Source organism: Cyanistes caeruleus, chromosome 8 (assembly GCF_971803275.1).
Source record: "Cyanistes caeruleus chromosome 8, bCyaCae1.hap1.1, whole genome shotgun sequence".
NCBI lineage: Eukaryota > Metazoa > Chordata > Aves > Passeriformes > Paridae > Cyanistes > Cyanistes caeruleus.
The window spans coordinates 20,865,604-20,892,572 of record NC_141708.1 but is presented as its reverse complement, the minus strand read 5'-3'; the positions used below and the strand labels follow the sequence as shown (position 1 = coordinate 20,892,572).

Genomic DNA, 26,969 nt, shown 5'->3' with positions numbered 1-26,969 from the left:
TCACAGCAAAGGGTAGTTGAATTGTCCCCCACAGCAACATGAGCAGTCTCAGCCAGCATGAGCTCTACTGCTGCTGAAAGAGGCAGCCTTTCTTCTGACTGTTCCTTCCTTGCACTAGCACAAATTCTTTATATAGGTGTGTGGTGAACCAGGTTAATGATGGATCAGTTCAGTTATCCAGTTCAGTGCGCTGCTGCACAAGTGCTTGCGTCAGCATCAGAAGTAAAGAGGATACAGGGCCATTAGCAAGAGGCAGAGGAAGGATGTGACTGCAGTGACTGCCAGCTTTGCAACAGGGCAAAGTTGTCCTGAACCTGCTGTTGGACAAATCTACAAGATTGTGCCAGAAGAGTGATCTCTTTTTTTCATAGAGATACTAAAAAAAAAATATCTGTTTTTATCTTAGCTCTAACCTTTCAGGGGAGGAAGTCAGGGTACTACATCAGTGCTATAGTGGGATGTTAACTCCTTCAGCTGGGCCACTGAAACCCTCAATTCCAATAGCTTACCTAAGGAATCAGGGATGCTGTTGTATCTCTATGCAGCTGAACTACTAAAATGCTATCTAATGTGTGTATGGGCTTTTTTTGGAGGAAGGGTGAGGTTCTTGAGGCTTGTCTTGCTGTGGTGCTAGCTTTGCTGTTCATTAGCCTTTGCTGAAGGAACTTTTCTAATGCAACATCCTGGAATTGCTATGCCTATGAAATTTATTTAGTGGTAGACATGATCCAGACAGAAAGGAAGACCAGCAGTGGTTAGTATCACCTCTAGCAGGGAATTTAAATGTTCTGGAAATGTAGTCTTGATGGTGTTTTCTATCCCCTCAAACCTCCATATCAGTTGCTGAACCCAAAATTTGGGTCTGAGGTTGGTCTGATTATCTATTTAAAGCTACTGCATGGTTGAAGAGAATGTCATACAGTCTTAAGATCACTTGAAGGAAGAGATCTCTATGCAGTGTCTCCTTTGTCTCTGTGGGAAGTCATTTCATACAATTCAAGAGCTGGGCTCCAGGAGTGGGAGCGGTTATCTACGTGATCCCTCGCAGTGTCATTGCCCACACGGTGAGTCACTGGTAATGCCTGAGTTCTTATTTTTAGTCCTGTTGCTGCCATCGCGCTGAAACCATTGGCCGGTAAGAGACTTAAGCGAGGAGATAAACATGTTAATCTCCCTAGACCTTCCCCCTCAGCTGCTGCCTCTCTGCCTTTGTGCATCTCAAGATGCAGCCTTTCCTGGACCATTGGGCAGAATGATGTCCCCTGTGTACCCTGGTGGGACGTCACTCAAACCTTTTCACAATTAAGAGCTGGAGCTGGGAGGAATGCCCTCCATGCACGTGGGTTTGCATGTGCAGGCAGGGCAGTGTGCTTTGTCAGCGAGTAATGCAAGCTGGGCAGGCTGTCACTGTTCACCCAAGCACCTTTGCCATCGGGGCTTTACAGGGAACATCCACTCTTTCCTCAGGTCCTGTCACTCAAGTGCCTTTCCCTCAGTTCCCTTGGGAAGAGTTCTGAAACAAACTAACATGATTATTTTGTAAAAGCTTGCTGTACTTGTAAGCAAGTATGTTCCTTTTGGTGAGTTTTTAAAGTGTGCAGTTGAATTCTTGGGTGAGGCTTCTGATCTCTCTGATATATTATTTTACTCCAATAACTGTTTTGCATTTATTCTTATGCTTCCTGTTTTACTAGCTTTCTTGACATGACAAGATAGAGGATATGGGAGTACTAGTGAGTGCTTCTTTGCCCAGTAGTGGGCTGGTAAAGATGTAGACTGAATAGTGTTTTCTTCTGCCCTGTCCTTTATGTGCTCTCTTTCCTAGATACTTCTGATCCTGCAAAATTAACTAGTTTGCAGATCCCTAGGGTTCCAGCTAGTTGTTTTCTGTGGTTAATTTTGTTAGCATGTGTGCCTCCATCTTTGGGGCCTCTTAAACAGATTTACACTGTGTGAATTTTAAGGGAATAAAGGAGTGTGTTCAGCTGTTCTACGGTTTTGTTAGCAGGGTTGATTATTTTCTTAAATTATGTATTTTGAGGGTTTTGCTTGGTGAAGAGAAATGAAGGAAATACAATCAGCTGGTGGGGATTTGTTCTTGTTCCAGCAATAACCTGAGCCCTTGTGGACCTCATTGTTCCAGAAGTCCCAAAACACACATCCATAGCTAGTAGCACTGTGTGTTTATGGGTGATCTAGTTTCTTTGGCTCAGTGGCCTCGGGTAGCCAGCTGTAACTCGTAATTTGAGTATGGTTCAGACTTCTGAACTCCTGGCAGCATGCTGGTGGTACAACAAGCACATGCTTAACTGGGATGGAGTTCAGTCCTGTTGATGATGGCTCAGTTGGTGTCATTCTTCTGACCTTCCTGATCCAAAGCCTCTTTCAGTTCTGTACCCTCATTTTTGTTCCTGTCTATGTGCCTTTGAGGGTGGCCCAATCTTTTTAAAATTCAGAATGATAATTTTGGAAACCTCTTTTCTTTCTGATACCTACCTTTCGGAGGGAAAATAATGAAGTTCTGGATGATTGAGGCCTGGCCTCTTTTTTGTTTGTTTGTTTACAATCTCTTCTGCCTGTCAGACCTGGGAGAACATTAACTCAACCTAAGAATAGCACACTCAAGTATAGAGTTGAGCCATAAGTTGAACACAGTATGAACACCAGTACTGCCCCATCATGCTGGGTGATGTGATGTAAAAAGGCAAGTGAAGGAAGTAAGAAAGTGATCACAGTTTTGAATGAGGAAGTAGTGTTGCCAGCATGCTGAGGTGGGGGACCAGTGTGTGACTGAACTCACCTGGAGCTTTTCTGTTCATTGCGCTGAAAATGAAATTGTGGACAGTGGAGTTCTGAGAGAGGAAGTGTAATCACTTCACCCACATGTGCTGTGAGCTCCTGGAGCTGGTCTTCATGTGTCTTTCCCTTTCGATGTGTTTTTCTGTTGTTGTTGTTATTATTATTATTATTATTATTATTATTATTATTATTGTAAAATTTTGTTTCTGGATGTGTTCAGTGTTAGAGGGTGAAAATGCACAGGACTGGACAAGCAAAGCATAATTACTCACTCACTGAGTGCATAATTACGTTCACTGAATGTGTTCTCCCTCTCTCTGTCTCTTTCTCTTTCTGTCTCTCCCTCTCTCCAGTCATTTTACTGCGCTACTCCTAGTCTAAACCCAAGTACTAAGCATCTGAAGCTGATGAAGAGAGCTGAATCTCTGCTGGTAGTGTAGCAGAAGGTGTGATTGCAGCATGAAGGACATAGCTCACTAACTTTATTCTCAGTGGTACAGAGATAATAGTATTGAAGTCCCAGTGATGTGGGTTTCAGTGGAGCCTAGCAGCTTAGGCACATATATAAGTCCCCAGCAGGCCTGTACAATTTGTGTTCAAGTCTATGAACCCCACTATTACTACTCCTGCTAGTGAGGTGCAGTGCTAACATGGGTATGTCTGTTCATGCTGTGATTAAACCTTTGATTGTAGAGTAGACATCTCCATAAAGATTTGAGCTCTTTTGCAAGGACAGAAGGTGCCCAGCAGGAACAATATCAGAAGCTGGGTGTCTGTCTCCTGCTCATCAATGCCAGTTCCAGAGGAAACTGTTATGCAGTTTGCTTTTCACTTCAGTTTTACACCATCTCTCTCTCTGCTTTTAAAGTGAAGGTCTTGGCTTCTCAGAGGACAGCTGCTCATGGTATCCCCTTGCACAGGGTCTCGTTCACTGAACTGTGAGTTCCCAGCCTCCTGGAACTTTTCCTCCCTCTAACCCTATGGAAAAAAATCTGTGTGATCACTGGAGTCCTTATAGGCAACAGCTTGTCCACAATGCTGGATTCATCATCATCAGATCCAAGGGATGGCTGATTTCTGTCCCTTAGTTGAGGTGAGGAGGCAGATGGATGGAAGACACTTCAAGAGCCATCCATCTGTCCATTTATGGCAGAGCAAAAAGAGGGCTCTTGAAAGCCAGAGGATTTTTATAGCCTGAGTCTGTGCTAGCTGTGGTGTTAGGGGTGCTGGTGTTTTTAATGTCCTGGAGGTCATGAAAATTAGTACTATGGCTGTAGTCTGCATGGGGAATTGCCATGACTTTCATGGCTTATGAAATGTGAAAATGTTTGCTTTGCTCCTCCACTCACCTTTCCTGACAAATGAATGAAAATGCAACTGTGGGAATTATTAGCTATTTTGGTGTCTTAAGTTTCAGTAGTGGGATTGTTGGGTTGTGGTTTGTCTCAGGGATTTTGGTTTGAAAGGCCTTGGTTTTTGTTGGGATTTTGTTGGGTTTTCTTCCCTCCCCATAAAGCTCCAGAGAAAAATGTTCTTGGAAAGGTGATTCAACTCTGCCCCGTGGATGTGTCAGCCCTGCAGCTCCCCAGGGCAGATGCCTCGAGCGCTGCAGAAAATAGGGGAGAACTGTGGGGATAGTAAGGCTGAGACCAAGATCGCCTGATTCTTGAAATCAAAATAAGAGATACCTGCTGGATACACGCTTCCCTGCGTGTTCTGGGTGATCTGTTAGATCTGGTGACAGGTTCTGAGAATTTAATTTTTCTGGTGCTTGGCTCTTGACACAAAGTTCACCAGCAATATTGACTGTGATCATTGCACTCATGGCCATGCAGAAGTTACCCTCGTGTCCCTGCCAGAGACCTTTCCCTGCCACCTGGGTCTGTGTCTGCTATATGCTTCCTCCAGTTTGCCAAGCAATTTTCAGAATCTTTCCTCCTGTTCACCTGGAATCTCTCCAGCTGTAGATCTATCAAGACCCTCTTCTGAATCAAGGGTGTTTCCCCACTCTAGGTATCACTGTGGATTCATGGATTTATTCAAGGCTGCTGTTAGCATCTTGGGCTCTGTGAAGCAGGAAATGGACAGGGCCGTTTATCATTTCTGGATGGGATGCAACTTTCCTGTTGCATTCATAACTGTGGTCAAGTAATCACTGTGAAAATCCTTGCTGACCTGTTCTTCAGGACTTGTGCAGCCTCTTTTTCTGGATTAGACAGAGACTCACCCAGGAGAAGGAGACAGCTTGCATGCAAACTGATGGCTCAGCCACCTTCTGCTGCTCCTTTGCAGTAGCCTCAGCTCCATTTGAACAGCTGCTTCTGCTGGGCACTAGAGTGAAATCCTGTCCCTCATGGTGCAGTTCCCTCCCCTACTGACTATTCCCCAGGCAGACATCCACAGATGTTCTATGCTGGCCATGCCATGGACTGCCACTCTGAGCATTCAATTTTTCAGTGATCCTCAGTTGGACACAACTCTAGATATGCTGCCTGTGTTTTCCTTCTTTGTTGTGCTTTACAACTAGTGCTGTGCTCTGAACCTCTCTTGTACTGATGCAGGGAGTTCCTGTCTCTGTTCCTGTGAAGCTCTGCAGCAGGAGATGAGAATTATCATCCAGCTTTTGAATGAGGGTACAGCCAGAAGGGAATTAGCCTCTGACGTATGGTTGAAGGGACAGTGAACGCACATCACTGATGGCATGTGGGCATAGGTTAAGAAGGTCAGGATAGCAAAGCAACATGTACGTAATCCCCTTGCTATTTTGTGTGAAGATGAATGAGTGGCTGGGCAGGGGAAGGAGGCAGAAAAATCACTGTTAGCAGGGCAGACTAATGTGATTACAGGTTTGATTTTTGTGGATTTTTTAAACAGGAATGAACAGGTTTTTAGTATAGTAGCAGTAAAACATGCACCAAGCTGGCAGCTCTCTTCTCAGGCATTTGTGAACTTCCTAGAATTGCTCATATGAACTGAAGGCAGATTCCCCACAGCTCAGAAACTCTTGAAAAGTTGATAACAGCTCAGCATTTGAAGGGACAGCATACTTACTCTGTAACTACTCTTGCATTCCTCAGCCTGCCTGACCTTCCAGCCCTCTGGAATGCTAAAGTCTCTGCAGGTGCTGGTAGAAGTACAGCAGCAGCATTTCCTTGGTGCTTCCTTCATTCTGAGGGGCAGGTCCTTCTTGCTGCAGCCTTCCCTGTTGGCTGTAGCCAGCACAGAACAAGGAGATGTGCGGGAAGAGATGATTCCTGTCTAACTGCTGGGGATGAGGTGTGCTCAGAAAGCTGGAGCAGGTACAGAAGCCAGGCAGAAATACAGTGTAGTCCCAGCACTTCAAACTGCCCTGCCTAGGGGAGAGTCTCTGTGTATTTTGGGCTTTCTGCAGCATGCTGCAATTTTAGGGAGGAAAAGAGGAGTGGCTGTGTTTTCAAAACCTCTGAATTGCTTGCCTTGCACTCTTCCTTTGTGGATGAGCTTTCATGAGAACAGTGACAGCTACTAGAGAAGCTGCAGCCTCAGGATTTTCCTGCATCTTCCTCCCACCAGAGCTGGTGGTACTGTTTTGATGTATGTTTAATAGACCAAGCCTTGAGACAGTGTGGGCCAATGCCAATTGGAAGGATCCACTTTCCAGCTGCATCTTCCTAGTCAGTGTCTGTCAGAGAGTGCCTAGGTGGAGGGATATGGAGACCTTGTGCCACTATGAGCACTTTCTGGAAGGAAATGTGCAGCAGCTGCACTTTGGAGCATGGAGGCCTTGTCTCCCATGGAAGCTGGGAAGATAGAGCCCTCCTCAGCTTCCTTTGGAAAAAACACAGTGGATGACTAATGCACTCTTTGTAAATACAACTTATCCTATCAGTCCTATCAGTGACTAATGAAGGCTTTTTTCTCCCTTCCTCTCCTGTCTCACTAATATAAATGCAGTTGCTCAAAGCTCTCCTTCCTATTGTTTTATTTTATTCTTATCAGTGGCATAACAGGTGATGCAGGTCATTTACAAAAAGCGGCTTATTGCCCCTTTTTCTCATGTGAAACTTAATTCTAGATGATAATTTGTGTATTCATATTTTTAATGAGGGTCATGGTGCATTCCTAAAGTGATTTTCTGTTCCATATGCTGATCTTTGTTTCATGTAGTGGAACCTGTGTCATGTCTGCAATGCAGGAGAATCAACCCTTGCTTAGATTTTTTTTGGTTAGACGTGTGACAGCATGTAGTTAGTCCTGTACATTTGGACTGTGCTCAGTCACTTGCTCCTGAATGCACACCTAATCCTTGTGAAGGGGCATCCTATTTTTTTCCTGGCATTCTACTAACAGACAGCTGCCAGTCTGCCGGTTAGGAAGCCTGTGGGTTCGCTAAAAGCTCTTGGAGAAAGCTCACTATGCTAGTGCCATGCTGTCTGGCCCTCACAGGTACACACAGTATGCTAACAAGCTACACTGAAGAACCAGAAACAATATTCACCAAGATTTCTGGGGAGATACAACTCATGTGGTAAGCACATTATTAAAAAGAAGGACTTGTAATTCAATAGAAAGCTTAGTTTTAGGTGGAAATGATATATCAAATAGAAAAATTGCACACAGGAGTTCTCCGAACCCTACTCTGAATTGTCTCCATGTTCTCAAAGGTTATTCATTATTGGAGACAGATCTGTAAGAGACTTGGAACAATACTGCTCTTGAGTGCTGTCTTGATTTGGCAAGCAGATTCCATAAAAGCCTATCTGACCTTCTCACATTGACCTTTTCTGAAAAGAAATCTAGAAAACTGCTTGTAATTTGGGTCAGTTTGTTTTGCACCTCAGATATATTTCTATTTTCAAAGCAACAAGGATAGGAAAAGATGCTGTCAAATACTGTCCTTCCAGCTCTGCCTTGCGAGCTTTCTGGAGAGATCAAAGAAGAGCAGTACTTGACCATGCGTCTTCTTTTGAGAAGGCCATCAAGTCCATCTTCCTCCTTCCTGCTCTGTGCAAACCAGCCTGTGTAACATTCCTCTGGCAGTTCTATGTTGCTAAAGCACATGTCACTGCAGTATTACAAAGGAGAATTTTTCAGAATTTGCTCTGTTTTGTTTTGTCCTTTGTCAGGCAGGATCATGCCTCATTTTTTCTGTTTTGCTCTGCAGCTCCCATCCTGCCCTTCCCTCCATCAAATCATCAATCAAACTTGTTCTCTTTGATTGCTCTCTCTGTCTGTCCTGGTATGACACCAAGTCTTCACTGTGGCCTTTCCCCACCCCCTCTTTATATCCAGCTTATCACTGACCTCAGTTGCTGCTCTTGTGGCAGGGTAGCTGCTTGCTCCTGCCCACAGCCGTACTCGCAGGTCTCTGGAGTGCTTCTAGAAGTGAATCATAGAATCACCAAATATCCTGAGCTGGAAGGGACCCACAAGGATCATTGAAGTCCAGCTCCTGGCACTGAACAGGACCATCCCCAAGAGTCTTACCAGGTCTCATTGAGAGACCTCGTGGAGCATTGTCCAAACACTCCTCGAACTCTGTCAGGCTGGTATTGTGACCATTTCCCTTGGGAGCCTGTTCCAGGGTCCAACCACCTGCTGGGTGCAGAGCCTTTTCCTATCCAACATAAACCTCCCCTCAGCCTCAGGTCATTTCTTCAGGTCCTGTCACTGGTCACCAGAGGAAAGATCGATATCTGCCCCTTTGCTTCCCTTCACAAGGAAGTTGTGGGTTGCAAGGAGGTCTCTCCTCAGTCTCCTCCAGATTGAACAGACCAAGTGACTTCAGCCTTTCTTCACAAGCCTTCCCCTCAAAGCCCTTTGCCATCTTCACAGTGCTTCTTTGGATGATCTTTACATGTTTCTTAAAATATGGTGCCCAAAACTACCCCCAGCACTCAAGGTGAAACCCCAGAGCAGAGCAGAGCAGAGCAGAGCAGGACAATCCCCTCCTTTGCCCGGCTGCTGATGCTGTCCCTGATGCCCCCCAGGACACCCTTGGCTCTCCTGGCCAAGGAGCCAGGGCACTGCTGACTCATGTTCGGCTTACCATCGACCAGGACCCTCAGATCTCTTTCTGCAGGGCTGCTCTCCAGCATCTCATCACCCAGCCTGTACACAGGTTCAGCAATCCCAGTGGCTTGCTCCTCCCACAGACCTTTTATCTCTGAATACTTGGTCTCCTTGACAGCTCAGTGAGCAGTCTCTTGCCCTAGGCTTCAGAGTTAGGCTAAAGAAATGCCACTCTTAAATGTGACAAAGTGTGATTGATTGCACAAGCAGGACCTGAGCCAGTTGTTATGAATCTGCCTCTATCACAGATGTATAAGCAGTGGGGCACGTGGTGTATGTTCTGTGCTCAGGGGCCAGATGCTTAGGGAAGTTAAGCAGAGATTAGATTTTAGAGTGGTATTGGATGGACCAAGCTGACCGATAGAAGAAAATAAAGAAGTATTCCCAGGTCTCTAAGTCCACTGGTTGATTTGTCCATTGCTGTATTTTTACATGAGCTCAATATAATGGGAAGATGCTTTTCTCTGCCTCTCCACAGTTCATTTAGTCCCTGGACCATTTTCTTCTAAAGCAGGGATTTGCTGTTTTAGGATACCTTTGCTAGAGCTGGGTGGAAGACAGAACTTTTTAAGGCAGGACATTTTTGCATTTTCAGGAGACTTTAGAAGCCCCATGAATACATCATTATCTTGGGCTAGCCTGTGTTTTTGGCACATTGGCATTGCTAGCCAGATGTTTTCTTGGAATAGGCAGCAGCATTGGGTGCCTCAGAAGAGCCAGTGAGCTGGAGTACCCAGCTGGAGACTGGACAGAGTGCTTGTGACTAGTGTAAGTCAGTTTGCTTTGCCTGTCTTAGGGTACAATACACAGCATTTCGTGTTTTGACCACTCTTGTTTTATTTAATCTCTTTCTGTTTCTCAGTGTGTGCTGTGTTGGTCTGAAGGCTGTAGAAATTATCATCTCTTTCCTCTTCGCTTTTTAGTAATGCAGTAAAGAAGCTCAGATACGCTTGTTTAGGCTGCAGTTTCTTTAGAGAAACCTGCCATCAAAGCTTTCAAGCAATTCCACCTGCATAGGGAGCTGTATAAAGACTGCACAAGTAGTTTAATCCATTGACCTTTTGTCAATATTAAGTTATATCAGTGACCCTTTATGAAGCTATTGCATGTACGTGTACTTGGTAGGATTTGTTGTTAACATGCTCTGGGTGCCATGTGCAGTACCTTACTTGCTGCCTTGTGCTGCTCTCTCTTCTTGCATATTCCTTGATTTTAACCATGTGTGGCAACACTGTAATCCTCCCATCATGTGTTAAAAGTTACAGGCCAGGAAATTTTACAGGTTCATCTAAAATGATGGGGGTTTTTGGGGCAGGGAGTGTGAAAATCACTGTAAGATATATCTTCAGGCCAGAGGGAAAGATGGATTAGATGAAGGATATTCTTTTATTTCTTTTGATTATCTGGAATACTTGTGATAATGATTTGGAGGAGATTCCTGTGCAGTCTTGATCAGTTTAAACTGTGAGTACAACTGTGTTTTGCCCATTTGTTTTGCAATTTCACAACCAAGAGTCATGAGGGAAGTTTTCAGAACTGTGTGACACAGAAAGTAGAATTTAGAAAATTGAAAAACATAGCATTGTTAGTCTGAAACTTGGAGTTTGTGGCCTGACCTTTTCTTCTTGGAATGAGCTAGCCAGCTTCTGTTTCTGAAATCCTTAGCATCCAGCATGTACACCAGTGTTGTAGATGCAGCTAATTAAGACTCTGTTCCTTTGAGATTCTTATCCTTTTCTTGCCCTGTTCCTTCTGGTGTATTTGTACACTTGGGAAACCAGAGTAAAGAAATCTGTCACATTCTCAGGGGGTGAGGACAGTAAAACTTCAATAGCTCTCCCACAGGGATTGCATTGGGTACAGGACTTGCTAAACTCCTTCACTGAATGACTTGACTGCAGGATTTGCAGCTGTGATGCCTCAGTATTACAGTGTTTGAGGCTTTGTCTCACAGAGATGTAGCTAGCTGCAGTGTCTGTTTTAGACCAGTTCTGTGTCCTTGGTGCATCTCTAGTGGACATGTTACACATGGTACAGCCTAGATAGGATTTGCTCTTAATTCTGATGCATTTTGTGCTTTGGGTAATTCTGCCTGCATCCTAAAGTTCTGTATCAAGGTAAGGCAGACCTGATGTGGTCTGTCAGGACTTGTTGCTCAGATGGTACAAGCGAGTAGCCTGCACTGTAAGCAAACTAATGCCAGTGCAGGGACTCAAAGCAACTTCCTACACAGTGTCTTTATTACTATTTTTATTATCTATTGGCTTTCACGCTTTTTTCAGTGTTTTCCCTGCCTAAATGGGTGAGCTTTATAATGCATCCTCACCTGCCTGGGATCTCAGCCCTTGAGGGACAATTCCTGAAAGCAGGAACAAGGGCAAGAAGAGATGTAGAAGTTGATCACAGCCGAATGGGAACCCTCTGAGCCCTAATGGTGGTTGTAACTAGCTCTCTTGCTTGCCCAGTTGCACAAGAATGGTGTTGCTCAGTGCAGGCTTTGTGCCCACCAGGAGATGAGCAGTGGGGATGCTGTGGGCTTAAGAGTTGGTTTGCAGCACCCATCATCGACTGGCAGCAGCATTTATCTAGGCCAGCAGGGATGCAGGGAGTGAGTGACTCACTCGAGGATTCATGCGCGCTTTCCCCCTCTCCTCCCCCCGGCGCAGCTGTGGCTTGGTCATCAGCCATTTGGGAACTAGCAGCTTTATTTGGTTGCTGTTTGCAGTGGGCAGTTTCTGTTAGGGTTGTTAATTTTATCAACTGCTTTCAAAGCTGACTGACTTCAGAGAAGACTTAAAATTGCCTTTGCTGCTCTCTTCTCCTTCCCTGCTCATAGGGCTGTCACCCAAACAGCTGATCTGGCACTGAACTTGGCTGAGGAGGTGAGAACAAGCAAATGGGCTGGAGGCAGAAACTTCCTAAGCTTATCCGCCAACAGCATGGTCACAGTTTTGGATGGTGGCTGTTGTGGTTAGGCTGAGTGCCCTCTCCAGGCACTTCCTTGGCTGTGGGGACTGGAGGGTCCTTACAGCTTTGCTCCAGCTGTACAGAGAAACATGTTTCAGTGTGTGGTGGAGGAGTGAATACGGGTACAGTGTGAAGAATAGGAAATTGTTGAAATAATTGTAAAATGAAAAACGGATTAGTTTGTGATGATAACAGTTGCTAAACTAATCAGAAGTAGTCAGACTTAGTTTCTGTTTAACTGTGGATGATATGGTCAGTAAGGCTGCTGAAGAAGCATGAAGAACAGCAGCCTGCCTGGGACAGCCACTGTGCTGCCCTTTACTCCCGTTCACCAAGTCTCATCTCTGAGCTGGGATTTCTCATCTCATATGATTCAGATTTCCTTACACTGCCCCTTTTGGTGGGTTCTCTGTCCTTCCCATGCTCCATACATGTGGCTTTGTCTTCCCTCTGGACACTTCTTTAGTTGTCTTTGTCTCCTGTCTCTCTTCCTGTCTACAAGTGCCGTTAATGTTTTTCTTTTAGAAGCACATTTTATGCTTGCATTTCCCAGGGCCTGGAGGACATGCTTTCTAGGCCTTCCTGCCCGCTGGCTGCTGTCACTTCGTATCCTGGCTGTGTTAGATGTAAGCGGCTTGGGAGACTTGCTGTCCCCAAGTCCTGAACGGTGCTGCTTGCTCTGCCACTGCTCCCCTCCTCTTCTGGGTCACAGAACCCAGGAACCTCTTTTTCTGCAGAGACCAGTCCTACAGCACAGGTGAATATTTAGCCAGTTACTTATTTTAGGTAACCAGCCATACTGCTTTATTCCATGCTCCTCAGCTGTGTGTGAGCTTGTGAGTTATGTATTTCTGTGCTGGGGCTGCAGCAGTATCTTCACAGAATACCTGTAGTTGTCCTCTGCCTGCTGTGCTGAAGGACTGTGCTGTTTGGATACACTGCTTGACAGAAGAACTGCAGAAAAGGGGTGAGGCTTAGGAAGGGGCAGGGATCACCTTTGCTAGCGTTCCCCTTGAAATGAAGATATGAAGATAGCAGTTTTAGTGATAGGATGAGCAAGATCCCAAGTCTTATTTTGCTAGACTAGCTATCCAGGTAGAGATAACAAAAAAAGTAAACATAACAAAAAAAGTAAGCATAACAAAAAAAGTAAGCATAAGGACACATTTTTTTACTGTACTGTCTGCTGTGAATGGTGTCTGTTCAGAAGCTTCTTCTACCCCCTGGTAGAGTGCTGCGGTCTACAGCCCACCTTTGTGCTCCACAGAGCTCATACTGGACTGTGAAGGCTCCCCGAGCACTGGCCATAGGAGAGACCATGCTTTGCTGTCTTTTCTGGACTTGAAATTCAACCCCTTTGTCAAAATAATTTGTATGGCAGAAGTGTTCCTTTTAGGTCAAAGCTGAGGCTGCCTGGTGGGTAGTGTGGAGAAGTTTTTTTCTGCCACTCTTCTCACTTATGTGTTCTGTAGATAAAGGAGGGTTTAGTCTTCAGACATGTTGGCTCGACATCTTAACCGCCACCTCATTAAAACTGAATCTCAACAGAGAAAGTTCCTTTGTAGACATCAGTGTTAGTACTTTAATAACTGTTCCACTGCGTTTTCTTTCTCCATCTGACACACCACCCTTTCCCCTCTCATTTTTTGCCTCAGATGGGCAGCAATTTACAGAGCTGTGTACTCTGAGATAGCATGAGGGCTATGGTTTCAATCCCTCATCTTTATTTCTTTCTTTGTGGTGAGGTGGACTTCATCAGTGAGAATGTTCTGGGTGTGTTGTCTGTTAATCAGTAAATCTGACCATCTCTTGAGATTTGCTAAGTGTCTGTTGACTTGATGTGGTGCTGTACAATTCAGTGCCAAAATGTACCACATAATTTAGATCCAAATCACAGCAAAAGGCTTGCTACGAGGGAGCTGTAGATGACCTTAAAATTAGTATTACGGTAATGTAGCAGCATTTAATGCCTCCGGGCAAAGAAGATCTAAACTGATCTAGCCAGGAGCATTAAGCACTGATCAAAACAAGAAATTAACTTAGCCAGAGAATAAATCAAAACTGTGGCATAACAGCTGCTTTTTTGGAAAAAGGTGCAAGTCAGGTGCCTCATTCCCTGAGAATCTGAGAGCAAGCATGGTAATGGAACAGGGTGACCACTTTAAAGCTGTTGTGCACACCAGATTGTCCAAATCTGGAGCTTTCATGTGAAGGAAGCTATTTTCAGGCTGTGCTCTTGTCAAATGCAACGTAGTCTTTGTTGGGTGGCAGTACCCAAAGAGACTAAATATGGGGTTTTTTTAAAAAGAAAAATATTTTTTCCAATTCTGAACACCAGACGTCATAATAAAAATTCCTTAGGTCCTAGCATGCCATTGAAGTCAGATTTCATGCTTCTCAGAGTGAGACATGATGAGGTATCACAGCAGTACTAATGCTGCCCCTATCAATTTTTGCTTTGAGTGTTCAAAATCCATTAGATCTGAACTGCATTGTTTTCATCTTCATTTCTCTTTCTGCAGAGGGATGAAAAACAAGGTAGTGAAAGACTCAGATTCCAAAGATCTGAATTTGTTCACAGACTTGTCAGTGACATGTTCTCTGGTTAGATACCTCTACTTTTCTTCTCCAGCTCTTTAAAGGTAGGGAAAGAAACCTTGTTCTTCAAGGGTTTTGTGGCCTTACAAGTAAATATTTGTTAGACACCTAGAGATTCTCCAAAAAAAGGTACCATGGAAGTAGTTGTTCATTTATGAGCATATTTTGTTTGTTTTCTAACATATTTTTTCCACCATTTAATTATCTGTCTTTTAGAAATTGCCAAAAATTCTATTTTCCAAATCTCTGCTTGTGCTTTATAAGTCTAGGGGTAATTCAAGAGAGGTCTCCAGAGGGCACCTAAGGAAATATATTATTGTACAGCTCTGTGTGAGCTAAGAGATGCTGCCATGCATATTATCCTGTCCATCTCATTGCAGAAAGCATATAGAACCCACCTAAATTTTAGACTGTGTATTTCTTTAAAAAAAACACTTGTCCCCTCCCAATGTTTCTGTGAGAGCATGTTGGGATGCTCTTTATTTAAGCATGCATCCTGCAGCCAGCCTCTTGGATCTGAAACACTCCCCTCAACTTTCTAACCAAAATATTGTGGTGTGTTTGTGTAAGTTAGCATTGTTACTGCAGCCTCCTGCCTCAGCATCTCCTAACCCACAACTTCTCCCTTTCTCTGTGGGAGCCGTAGCCTTTGTAGGAGAGATGAGCTCCTTGAATGGATGCCTTCAGTGGGTCTGCTGGGATGCAAAACTGGTGCCACACCTGTTTTTGGACATGATAGTTTGCTGTAGGCATGTGAGCTGCCAGATTCTCCTGTTGTGCATTTGCTCTGCACCTCTACAGTGAGAGTATCTGGGGGAAGGGGCTGTGGTGGAGGAGGAGTGTTGGTGGAGGATCTGCTCTTGGTCTCAGTGAAGTTTCTGGTAAGCTGCTCACATGAAACAAAAAATATATCAGCTCCCTTCCCCCATCTTCCCCCATACACCGGCGTGTTTCTTGGCTCTGCACCCAAACTAGCAGCTGAGCACGTGATTTACTTGTAAAATGCAGTTAAAAAAAAAAATAAATGGTGCCCTTGCAGATGGGAAACTGGGGATGGGAGAGCAGGACTGGGGCTGCCATCAAAAGGAAGAGGGATGTCTCCGTCTCTCCCTGAGTTGTTAAAACTGGGAGGATGTGGGGCCACAGAGGAGAGTGCAAGCTAAGGGAGGCAGAGGAGAATGTGCTGAACCACACAGCCTTAGCAGGGGAAGGAGATGTGCATGCTGCCTGTGGGGCAGGGACAAGGGAAGGGAGGGCTCTGTTGCACACGGTGTGGGGGGCTGTGCTTTGAGAGCTGGGCTACACAACTACTCTGAACTGAAGGTCTTCTTGCAAGATGCACATTCTGAAATGACCGCGACAGAGTTGTAGTCATTTTGTTCTGGTTTGGTGCAAGAAAGGGGAAGCTGTTTGATCATTCACAGCTGGGCAGCTCAGCATCTTCTGTTTGAAAGCTCCATTCATTTTGCTAGTTGTGTTTGTACCCCATGGTAATATGCCCAAGAAGCGCTAAAATAAGCTGTTACACTCACCACACACTTAGTGGGGACCTTCAAGCAAATGTCCCCAATGTGCCAGGCTGGCCAGCAGGGCAATTGCACCATTCTAAGGGGGTGTGCAATTACACCATGTTTCTTCCTCTGTCAGGGCTGTGATGGGTACACTAATGCCTCCTGGCCACAGCAGATAAAATAAAATAATTTGTGCCCTTTGCTGTGCTTCTATCAGCCTGACAGCATTTGTGGTTGATGATCTCCATTGCCTCAGATTAGGAGGAAGGTGGCTGCATTTTTGTTCTTGTCAGCTGGAGGATGTATTCCTTCAGAGGTGAGCTACAATCTGCTGCTGCAGGAATGGTTGCCAGTACCTCCCACTGCAGCACTGAATTTCCTTGTGTTCCATCCCACCTTGAGCAAGGAAGAAATTTGTAAAGCAAGAAACAGCATTTTTTGCAGCAGCCAATAGAAGTGGTGGAGTTGGTAAGTGATGGGTAATTTTAATGGTCACTTTGTAGAACTCTTAATTATTGCAGCAGACTGTAGATCCCAACTTTGTGGCTGTAGGTGTTAATCTAGCACACAGCTTTGCAGGCAACCTCTGAGGTGAAACATTTCCTTCCTACTCATTCACCATCAAACCTGGAAGGGTACTTCCTATTATGACATGCCTCCATCATAGTGCCGTGAAATAAACTGATGGTTAGCAGGGAAAAAGAGGGGGAATGAAATTCAAGTCAGAGGCTCTTGGAAATTCTTCATTGTTTTTTAGCAACTAAAGTAAATATTTGATGGGAAAAGCAGATAATAATAAAGCAGAATAAAGCAGAGTTGGCACAGGCTTTGTATATCCCACTGGCAGCATGGGAAAGATGACTGGAGAGATGGAGAGATGTTTATCTTGCCAGCAACAGGGACTGATAAGCCCTGAGAAACGTGGACCACAAACAGGGCTCACACATGAGATAACATGCATATCATGTCAGATTTTATTGAACACTCTGACTGGGGCCTCAGTGGTGCTTTGGCCTCTTTGGTCAGTTGTTCTGTAGGCAGGTATCCTCCACTCTCCTAGTACAGTCATGCTGGTGGCTTATTTCCCAGTGCCTGCATTGACACCAGGGCTTCCAGCTGAGTCCACTGGGTTCTGCTTGGCTCATTGTACTTTGCTGAGTAAGACTGGGAAGAATAAAGCTTTTAAAACAGCCTGAAGAGCAGGGGGTGCCTGTGGCTCGTAGGGAGGGGCCAGTGTGTATTGTGGAGGGATGTCTCATGAAGGGGTTTACAAAACACTTCCCTGGGTACTGTAGCAAGGTCAGAATGAGTTCCCTTTAGCAGATTCTGAGTTTATCTCAAGTTTGAAGCCAAGGACTATATCTGCAGTGGATGGCTGGGGTGCTTGCTCCTTCTGCTTCCTGAATCACCTTCGGTTGTATTTCATGTCGCTTTGCAGTGCGGCTTTGGTCAAACTTAGGCAAGAACCTAAGCAAACGGTTAACATTCTCTCTGAGATAATGAAAACACACAATATGGCTTTATCTGTGCCTTTGTAGGCAAAGAATGGCATGTTAGGCTTAAGCACACTTAGTGTGCTCACATCATTAATTGCGACAGAGATCGCTCTCACCTATAGCAGCGAGCCTGTGCTGATTCACTAATTTGACCTCCTTTGACTCTTGAAGTTCCTGGAAAGTTGTCGGTGGCTGTGAGAGCACAAGCTCACCACTTCCTCTTGGTGTGCACATTGGTGCTGGTTTGCTTTATAAGGTGTACAGTAGGTACTACTCAGTGTATGTGCTCCTACTAAAAACAAGTGGATAGGAATTCTCTTTCCCTTACCAGGTCCACCTGCTGGATAATTCAGAGAAAATTTTTGGACAAGTTGTTAGCTGATAAACTGAAAAATATACATGTGAATAGAAAAGGCAGCTTTGAGTGACAACAGGTATAAAAAGTGCAATGTCAAAGGTGTACACTATGACTTTTTTAAAAAAGATTCCTCTCTTCTAGGTATTTTTAATAACTGTTTTTCTTGTTTTTGCCATTGTTGTATACATATTAATATCTGCCCTCAATTAGATTATCTTTGCAAGGTAAGTACAAGGTAATGAAATGCAGGAAAAGAGAATAAATTGCCTTGGCCCACTCTTCAGGGTGCTCATTTGAGATACAAATAGAATTACTTAAACCATCTTGACTTCTACTCTGTGGTGTTCAAAGTCTAATTTCTGCATTACTTGAACAGAAGAGTGGAGACTGTGCTAAGTTTGTGTAGATTGTTCCTTTTAATTTGTTTGTTTTGGTTTTCCAGTATAGTAATACGAAGGGGTTCACAGATGCTAATGTGTGTAAACTAGTGTGTGTGACCAACTGTGTGGACTTTAGGTTGTCTTTAAGATCAGTGTGCATACGTACTGTTAGGGGTCGCATTACACTATTACACATGGAGTTGTTTGTTTCTGGGAAGTTGTGAGAGCATGGGTAAAGGCTGTTACAAGGTGTTATGTTAGTGGTTTTACTGGAGGAAAGGCTTTCAGAAAATATGTTTGCCAGCGTTTCTTGAAAGAAATCTTATATTTGTTTATTGTGTCATGTTGTCACTTGAACCTCCTCCTTCTGTCTGTTGCTGAAAGCAAGTGATGAGGATTTTGCCACTGTCTTATTTCTCTAGCTGTCACTGGCTGAGAAAAGTGGAGCTTGGCTCTTTCATCTTTACATGCTGGCTCCAGACGTGTCTTCCCCTCGGTGACTTTGTGGTGCTTGCACAGTTGCTACAGCAGAGATGCTGGAGGAGCTGTTTGGGTGGGGGAGCCCGTCCGCCCCCGCACTTGGGACATCGTGGCAGTGGGATCATTCTGCACTGAGAGGCTGGAAAACAGACTCTGGCTTTCAGAAATGTTGCCTGCAATGGCAGTAGTATGCTTCTACAGATTTATTAATTGTAGCTGATCTTTGAGATGGCAATGTAGAAACACTGAAAAGGGAGGGATCATTATATGCTTATTTTCTTTGCATTTTTCCTTAGGCATCTGCTCTTAGCTCTTGTCAGAAAGGATATACTGAATCGATGGGGACCTCTGGTCATTCCTAAGGCCTAGGATGATTTTTTATGTTTGTTTGTACTAATTCTGCAGATGGGGAAGTGGTGTCAGTCTGAGACTTGCTGGTATTCCTGTTTAAGGTGGTTGTGTGGTATGGCATACTGTCCTCTGCTACCCTGTTGCAAATGCCGAGACATCTCAGTTGTTCTGTGGTACAGTCTTGCTGGAAAAAAATAAGAGAATATGGGGAAAAGTCTGTGTCTTGAGGTGCAGAATAAGGGAACTAGCTCTCTTTTGCTGGGAATGTTTCAGAGAGGAAATTTAAATTTAAACAAGCATGAAGGAACCTGAAGGTTCACACTAGTCTCGCACTACAAAATGTATTTGATGTAAATTCGATTTCTGTCTTGAAGCAACTCAAATGATATCCTAGCAGCTGGCACCAATTGACTATCTCCCGGAATTGGCATGATGACAGCAATCAAACTGAATTTATTGCTTTGAGTTTGATTCTTCTTCCGGACTCTTCCCTTTCTCAGAAATGTAATCTAGAATTCGTTCCCACAGGAATGATAGTTGCAAGCCTCCTTTAACAGCAAGGACAGAGCATGGTTCTAATGCAGGATGAAGAGAGGTGGACTGCAGTATTGAGCAGATTGTATATTGCGGTTGAAAATAGGAAGATTATGCATTTGTAAAGGGAGGAACACTGTTTTTTATTTCATGACATAGATTCTTATCACAGAGCTGATTCACATCTAAGTGATAGTTTTCTTGATGCTTCTTTTTACTGCTTTAGGAAAGAATCTCCCTTTTCATTGAAGTGGCTAAAATTTAGGCTGCTAAAAATTATCCTACTCTCCTTTTCCTTTTTCCTTTCTTAAGGGAGGTGTACTAAGTAAAGAGTGAGCCTCAGCCACAAGACCTCAGTATAACTGCAGTTTGGTAAAGTAAACCAGTAAATGCTGCAGTAGATGTAGTCCTTTGCACAGGGAACTGTTTTGAAACAGTGCTGTGTTTCTGATTCTTGTTGAAGAAAGTATATTAGAATTAAGTTTTTACACTGTTTTCTGGTAGGTGTGAAATTAATCACTTTTAATGATACATCTTTGTTTATGTCAATAATTGTTTTGTCTGGTATTTCAATTAGTTTTTAATGCTGGCTTCTACTTCCTCTTGTCAGAAGAGGGAGTAACCTGAAATAGGTGTGCATTTGCTCACATTTGTTCCTAGAGCAATTTCGGTGTTCCTTAGGCAGGTGGAGGGGATGGGATTCACAAAGGGCACTTCTCATTGAGACTCCCTGGCCAGTGATCCTTTGTGGAGCTTATGGCAAAGCTGTGGCTGGAGAATGTTCACATGGCAGCTGCCCATAGCTGCAACAGAACCCCTCTGTGCATCTCTTGGGAGCAGGAGTCACTCAGGGCATCACACCTCTGTCTGAAGTCGGAGGGATCTTGGGCTGTGCTGCCAGTGCAGGGTGGCAGTGTTGGCTCCTGACACCTAACCAGCTCCTCCTGCTCTCTGGCTCGGGTTTGGCCCTCACCCCCGCTACTTGGGACTAATCTCCTTTTTGGGTTTGTGGTAGGAGTCATTCTTCAGGCTCTGCCTCTCACAAGCATACGTCAGCTCCATGCAGACAGGTTTCCCTGTGCTCACCTGGCAGCCCCTTCTGCTCAAACAGCTTCCTAACAGGCTGATTAGACACAGTGAACTTTTTCTTCATCTTTTTGTTGTTGTTGTTATGTAAATGTTCTCACTTTGCAGCTCTAGATGACTGGGATTTGTAGATATCCTCTACCCTGTCAGTGTCTGAAAATGTTCTCCAGGTGTTGGGTTAGGAGAAAGACCTGGTGAGGATGAGCTGGGAACTATTTCCTTGGAGAACAATGGAGCCCAGAAATTTGGTCTCATGTTATTCATACATCTCTGCCACCACATCCTTGGGATATCAGACAGAACTGGTCAGACAATAAAATTATTTTCTTAGCAAAGAGTAAGAAATGTGCATCAATATAAAACCAGTCATATTCCACACTCTGCTGGAGATTTCCAGGTGTTTGAATTTTATTTCTGTTGGGTACACCTTTCTTTAGCATCAAGTTATCCTGAGTATCTGCTGAAGTTTGATGCATTGTGAAAGATCAGGACAAACTATGATGGTATTGGTCAGCTGTCTTCTGTACTCAGGCAGGGTTGTTGGTTTAACCTTCCCAGTTAGTTTCTTACAGCAGTGACTTTACTGATCGTGCACAGCCGTTTCTGTCCACCCATTGTGCATGAAGAGTCCTGCCTCAGTGAGTAGACTGCATGCTTGTGTAAAATGCAGCACTTTCATTTTTATAGGTCCATAACTCTTACAAATGATGCTAATACAGCCACTCTTGTTTTCTGTTAAAGTAAATTCCTAGCCAAATCAAAACCCATCCCAAAGAAATCTCAATTCTTTTAAAAGACATTTTCTCATCATGTGTGTTCTAAAGAAACCCAGCAGTAACATCACTAGAGTGACAGTGCTGTGTTTGCAGAGCAATGATGTCAAAGGTACTTGGGTTAAATGTAGGTTTACATGCTAAACAGAGATACAAAAATCATATTGTATGAAGGACTGATAAAGATAAATAGATATTCACACCTTAGTTTGTGTATCAAACATGAGCAAGTTTTCTCTTGTTTTCAATTACCATCTTCCCAAGTGTTTACATTTGAAGTTTTGCTACAAAAGAGATACATAGACTGCACTTTCCTGTCTGTGTAGATACTCATTGCTTCAGACTGCAGATAGAATAATTTTCCAAATAGCAAGATTATTTTTTTTTTTTTTTGGCTGGAAAACAGTAAATGAATATTAGATGAGTGTTTGTAATATCCTGTACTTAAGTTTTAAGCATCAGCTATTGTTCAGGGCTAGACAGCTCTGTAACATAGCAGGAAAAGAGATTAATGAAATCCAATATTTGGAAGCAGAAGGTAGATGAATTCAGACTTGGAACAGCAGTGCCGACTTTTAACAGGAAGGATAGCTAACATTTGGAGTAATTTCTGTGGGTGTATGACTTTATTTACCACTTGAAGTCTTGAATGTGAACCCTTATGTTTTCTAGAGGATATACTTTGTTTTAGGTAAATTATGGAAATTACTGGTTGAATTTCACAGTTTTGTGAAAGGTGGGAAATAGGCCAAATGTCCGAGGCCTAGAATCCTGTAAGGTAGGTTAGATGTGTTGTGTTCCTGTTAGCTATAAGGTATTGTTCCACTGTGCATTAGGAATAAACACCTCCACTCCATAAATGACTTGCAGAAATAAGTTTTATCTTTAGGACAGAGGGAAGAGAAATTATTTCTTTGCAAGCTCTTGGTACATAAGGGATCTTTTCATTGTTATTTTAATACAGTTGAGACTACTTTGCATTTTAAAGTTTAGAGAGACCCTATATGAGAGAAGTGTTAAAGCCAACACATTTACTGCTCTGCTGGACTTAAAAAAATTTAGATGTTTTGTCTCCTACTGGGAATAAAACTTTGTTAGACCAGAGTAAGGTAGAAAATTGAGGTTCTGTTTTTATTCCTTATGCATTTAGGTACCAGGCTGTTCCCCACAACTACCAAATTGACTCTGGTGCTGATTTGATAAAAGTGGAACGTTTAGATCATGCCAAAGGCCACTGGGTGATGAAGACCTTTGGGGATGGGGGAGCATTTATCAAGGCACTGCTTGGGCTGTGTGCTGGTGCTGCCTGGAACAGGACGAGTGATCCTGCAGGAGCAGGAGCTGTGATCCTCTAGGACTCGCGGCAGGAAACCCGCCCAGCCTGACCTTTCGCTGCTCTCAGTTGTGGCGCTGACTGCTGCGGGCTGGTGCTCCCGGGGCTGGAGTGTGCTTTTTCTCTGGGAGTTGTGCTTGAGTTAGCCTGTTTTGTTGCCCTGGAGACAGAAGAGTATGGTATGCTTTCCCCCCGACCAGAAATAGTTTCCTGTACCTTGTGACCGGAGTGCTGTACTCCTCCTCTGGTCTCTGGCCAGGCTGTGTGGTGCTGGAGGGATGGGGTGTGGGGTGGTGACCTCTTGTCACAAGCTCTGGTGTGGCTGCTGCCCATGAACACTAGCTGCCCTGCCAGCTCCCCTCCCTCTGCACGATGGTGTAGGATTTCAGGGGAGCAATTGCTCTTGATTTACATCTCCCATGGCATTTTGATGGTTATGTCATTTTGTTTGAGCCTTGCTCCTGTCAGCTGTCTGTCCTGACTGTCAGGACTTGGTAGCTGAATAGCACGTGGTGAGCTCTTGCCTCTTCTTCCCCCTTTGCTCAGCTGTTTTTGCTGTCTGCTTCTCTGTGTCCTTGTACTTGGGAACAGATTCTCAGCAAGTATAGCTGTGCACGAGGGCAACGTGATCTGGGTGGATGAAGGATCCCCTTCTGTGGGGGTTCCAAGTAGAGCTGAGGGGGAAAGTGGGGAATTTGCAAGGCTGAAGCATACGAGCAGGCTGTGGATATTTTATCTTAAACTGTTGTCCTGCTGTGAGAATCTATCCTGAGTGCAGAGTGTGCAGCACTGTCTGTTACTTTGCAACTGTGTTTTGCAAAACTTGATTTGTGAGAGATGCTGCTAAAAGGGAAGCAAAGACACCCCCACCCCTCCCAACCAATGCAGATGAAAAAGTGCTTGCACTGCACCAAGGCCTCAGGAGCATGGAAGCTCTCCAGGCTTTCTTGCTGCCTGGTATTTTATTGGAGAGTGGTTCTGGCATAGAACTCTAAAATATATGCAACAACAACAATAATTTTCAGGACTGAGAAGGAAGGAGAGATGAAAGGAGTAATTTACCTTCCCCCATCCCTGAACAATAGCAGATGAGGATGTAAGCACATCTCAGCCCTATAAAGTATTAATTGGGACATTTTCTATAGTTCAGCAGTGGAAAAGAAGACAGGAATCGTGCAATGCCCTGAGCTTCTATTCCCAGCTTGGGAGAGAAAAGTGTTCTGTGCTGAGATTTGGCTCAGTCTCTGTCTTCTGCTCATGGGGAAGAGAACAAATGCCCAAAGCCTTCTTTATAGAGAGAAGGGAATATGATGCATATACCAAGGAGCTGAACTGGCAATTTTCAGGTAGAGTAGTGCAGTGCAGTTGTGTTGAAGTGGATCTCTAGTAGGGTTCCTATAAATCAAAGGGTGCTGCATTCCTACCAGTGATCTATTTGAGTAGTCCAACCAGCCAAAGGTTCTGCTTACTCCTGAAGGTCTGTGTGTCACAGGGAGGCAGAGTCACACCTGTGCTGAAGATATGCTAGAGAGAAAATGTCAAGAGTGGGCAGGGGCTGCTACTTCCCTTTGCTATGTTCTTCAGATGGCTGGAATGGGAAATCCAAGGACAGGATGTTCTTGTCTTGTTCTAGGCATCTGCTTCCACAAAACTCTAGATTTTAGCAGCTGCCAGGGCTGCCTAAAAGATTTTTGTCTCCCTCAGTTCCTTTCAGTCAATCTGTGCTTGTCCAGGGTAAGCATTTCACTGGAGAAGATGGGGGTGTTGTGGTGTAAATTCAGGGGTCAACCACTGCTGCAGTGAAAAGTCTCAGGGGCTAGAAAGCCCCCTGCTTCTTGGCTGAGAAAGGCAGAGTTGCTCCAACTTCTCCTTTCCTTGAACTCACACATTTTTTACTCTCCTTGATATTTTTCTTTAATCCAGATGAATGTCGTGCTTGAACTGATGCTGCCTTTGGGCTGGAATAAGCAAACTTAGCATTTGAGCAGAACTTCTTGCCTGGAGATTTCTAAGTGCGTGATCAGCATTTCACCAGCGAGTCTGTCCATGGGTTCTGAAGTATGGTTACCTTTACAGTTCACTGAAGCTGGCAGAGTTCCCTACTTCATGTGCTGGCTGTGCAGTAGCAGGAGCTGTGTATTTCTACCTCCTACTCTGCCCTTCTTTTGCAGTGTTTCTTTGGAGTGGAAGCAGTTCCTTTTCCCATTTTGTGTGTGTTATTTCTTCTGAGACTTTTTCTCCTACCGTCCAGCACTGGAGAAAGGATTTCTCCCTGAAGGAGTCTCACTGGAAGTGGCTTTGCATATTTGGGAAGCTGATGGAAGAGTGGTGCCTTTCATTCTGCAGCTAGTCACTTTGAATCAATGCAATACCAGTTTAGTGCTGGCTTTGATGTGGGAGCAGCAGTCCTTGTGCAGCCTCAGCTACATAGCCCTCACCTGAAATGGTTGTGAAGTTTTGGGAGACAGACATATTCCAGCCGTTCCCAGCCTTTGGGATGTCTGCTGGGTCACTGTATTCCCCTCCCTACTGAATATGAGCAAGAGCTTAATTAAGGCAGAGTTGTGGTGCCTAACACCTTGTTTTTTATTCTCTTTCAGATCACCAGAAACTGGAACGTGAAGCTCGAATTTGCCGACTTCTAAAGCATCCAAATATTGGTAAACTTCCTTGAGCTCAGAGGGGTGGGGGTGGGACAGGAGTAGCAGTGTGTCTCAGCTAGCATGCTGTAAGAGAGCAGATGTATTCAGAATGTTCATAACAGCTCATCAAAGTTGCCTGTTGAAGTCACCTCAATAGTTTATCTCTTAGAAAAATTCTGCATCCAACCATGTCCCGTTCCTTAGCATCCTGACCCAGTCGTTCACCCAAAGAGTGTCGCGTTCCCGCCTGCTCACCCCTGCCGAGCTGTCCCTGCTCTTTGGGTGATGCATGGCCCTTGTCTGCTCATCTGACATTCCACAATGGGAGTGAGGTGTTGTGTTTGTTTCCCCTACATCTATCTTCTGTTTGTTCTCCTTGGGCCTGACTGACATGTCAGTTTAAATGCTGTATTCAGAGACATGCCTGAAGTTAAAGGGGGGTGGGCTAATACTTCAGCTCCTCTCATTGCAGTAGCCACGTACTCTGAAAACAAGAGACCAAAACTGATTTGCCCATATTGAAGGGGGAGAAAAAAAAAGAGTACTGGAGCAAAGGGAATAGTTTGTCTAAAAATAAAGAGGGAGGCAAAATAAGGCACAACATAAAAACCTAACTTATTTACTGAAATGTAGAGAGAGGGCATGGATTTTTATCTAGTTCCAAAGCACCATGGAAGCTTGGACCATTAATAATCCCCTTTTTAGCTTTTTAAAATAAATAAAGCCTCTAGGATCCTAGCTACAATCTGATTTGAGCTAATTTATTTAAGAAAACATTAAGAAATACCAAACTGCCACTTTTAACCAAACCACAGTTAAATATCCATTCCTGGGAAGACTATGATGTATTACTTTGTATTACTTTTGCATAACTCAGTCAGTAGAGATAATACTTTAAGGGCATCTCTCTGGTCTTCTGCCTTTCAGCTTTGTAATTATTTGCTCCTGTCCTCTGAAGGCCTGGGAGAGGAAAGGTGCCTTAGAGCATACCCCATGGACTGGCATCTGTACTCTGTTCTGTGTGTGATGAACACACAATTTCCACAAGCTCAGGACCTGCAAAGCTCAGGACCTGCTAAGTTCCTTAGCAGCAGCTTTTAATCAGAAAGAGCTTTCTTGCATCTGGGTGTAGCTGTGGTGTGGCTTGAGAGGACCAGGGGCCACCTTCTGCAGGAATTTGCACTAATATATATATTAGCCAGTAAATGTATTGCTCAGCAGTATTCAGAGTGACTAAAACTCTAGTTTTTGCACTAAATTTGCTCTGTAAGACTTGCTATACTTAGTTTAGTAGGTGATTTCACTTAATTTTGACCTTCACTTCCATCATCTCTCCTTTTTATAATTTCTTACATCTTTTCTTTCTAAACCTCTCACAGAGTAAATCTTATACACATAAGGAAAACCAGTCTTATAAGTAAAGAGCATGGATAGAGAAGTGTATCACATTCCTGGTTCAATTCTACACTTGTAACAAGTGGCAGTGCTTGTCTCCTGTTCTGTTGTAGAAAAACACTGTTTAGGGGAATGTCAGTGGTCCTTGCATTTTCTACAGGGAATTTCTTGTCTTCCTAGAAAGAGCAGTTTTCTATTAAGAGAAGGAACTAGTC

General features: G+C 44.1%; 1 protein-coding gene across 18 annotated transcripts in view; it reads left to right on the top strand.

Moving 5' to 3' along the window:
- Nucleotides 1-26,969, top strand: part of CAMK2G (calcium/calmodulin dependent protein kinase II gamma) — a 133,884-nt gene that overhangs the window by 42,438 nt on the left and 64,477 nt on the right. For all 18 annotated transcript variants that reach the window (XM_023929412.2, XM_086901087.1, XM_086901099.1 and 15 more), the window contains one exon: nt 25,318-25,377. In XM_023929412.2, the coding sequence (XP_023785180.2) occupies nt 25,318-25,377 (60 nt within the window). The remainder of the gene's footprint in view (nt 1-25,317; nt 25,378-26,969) is intronic.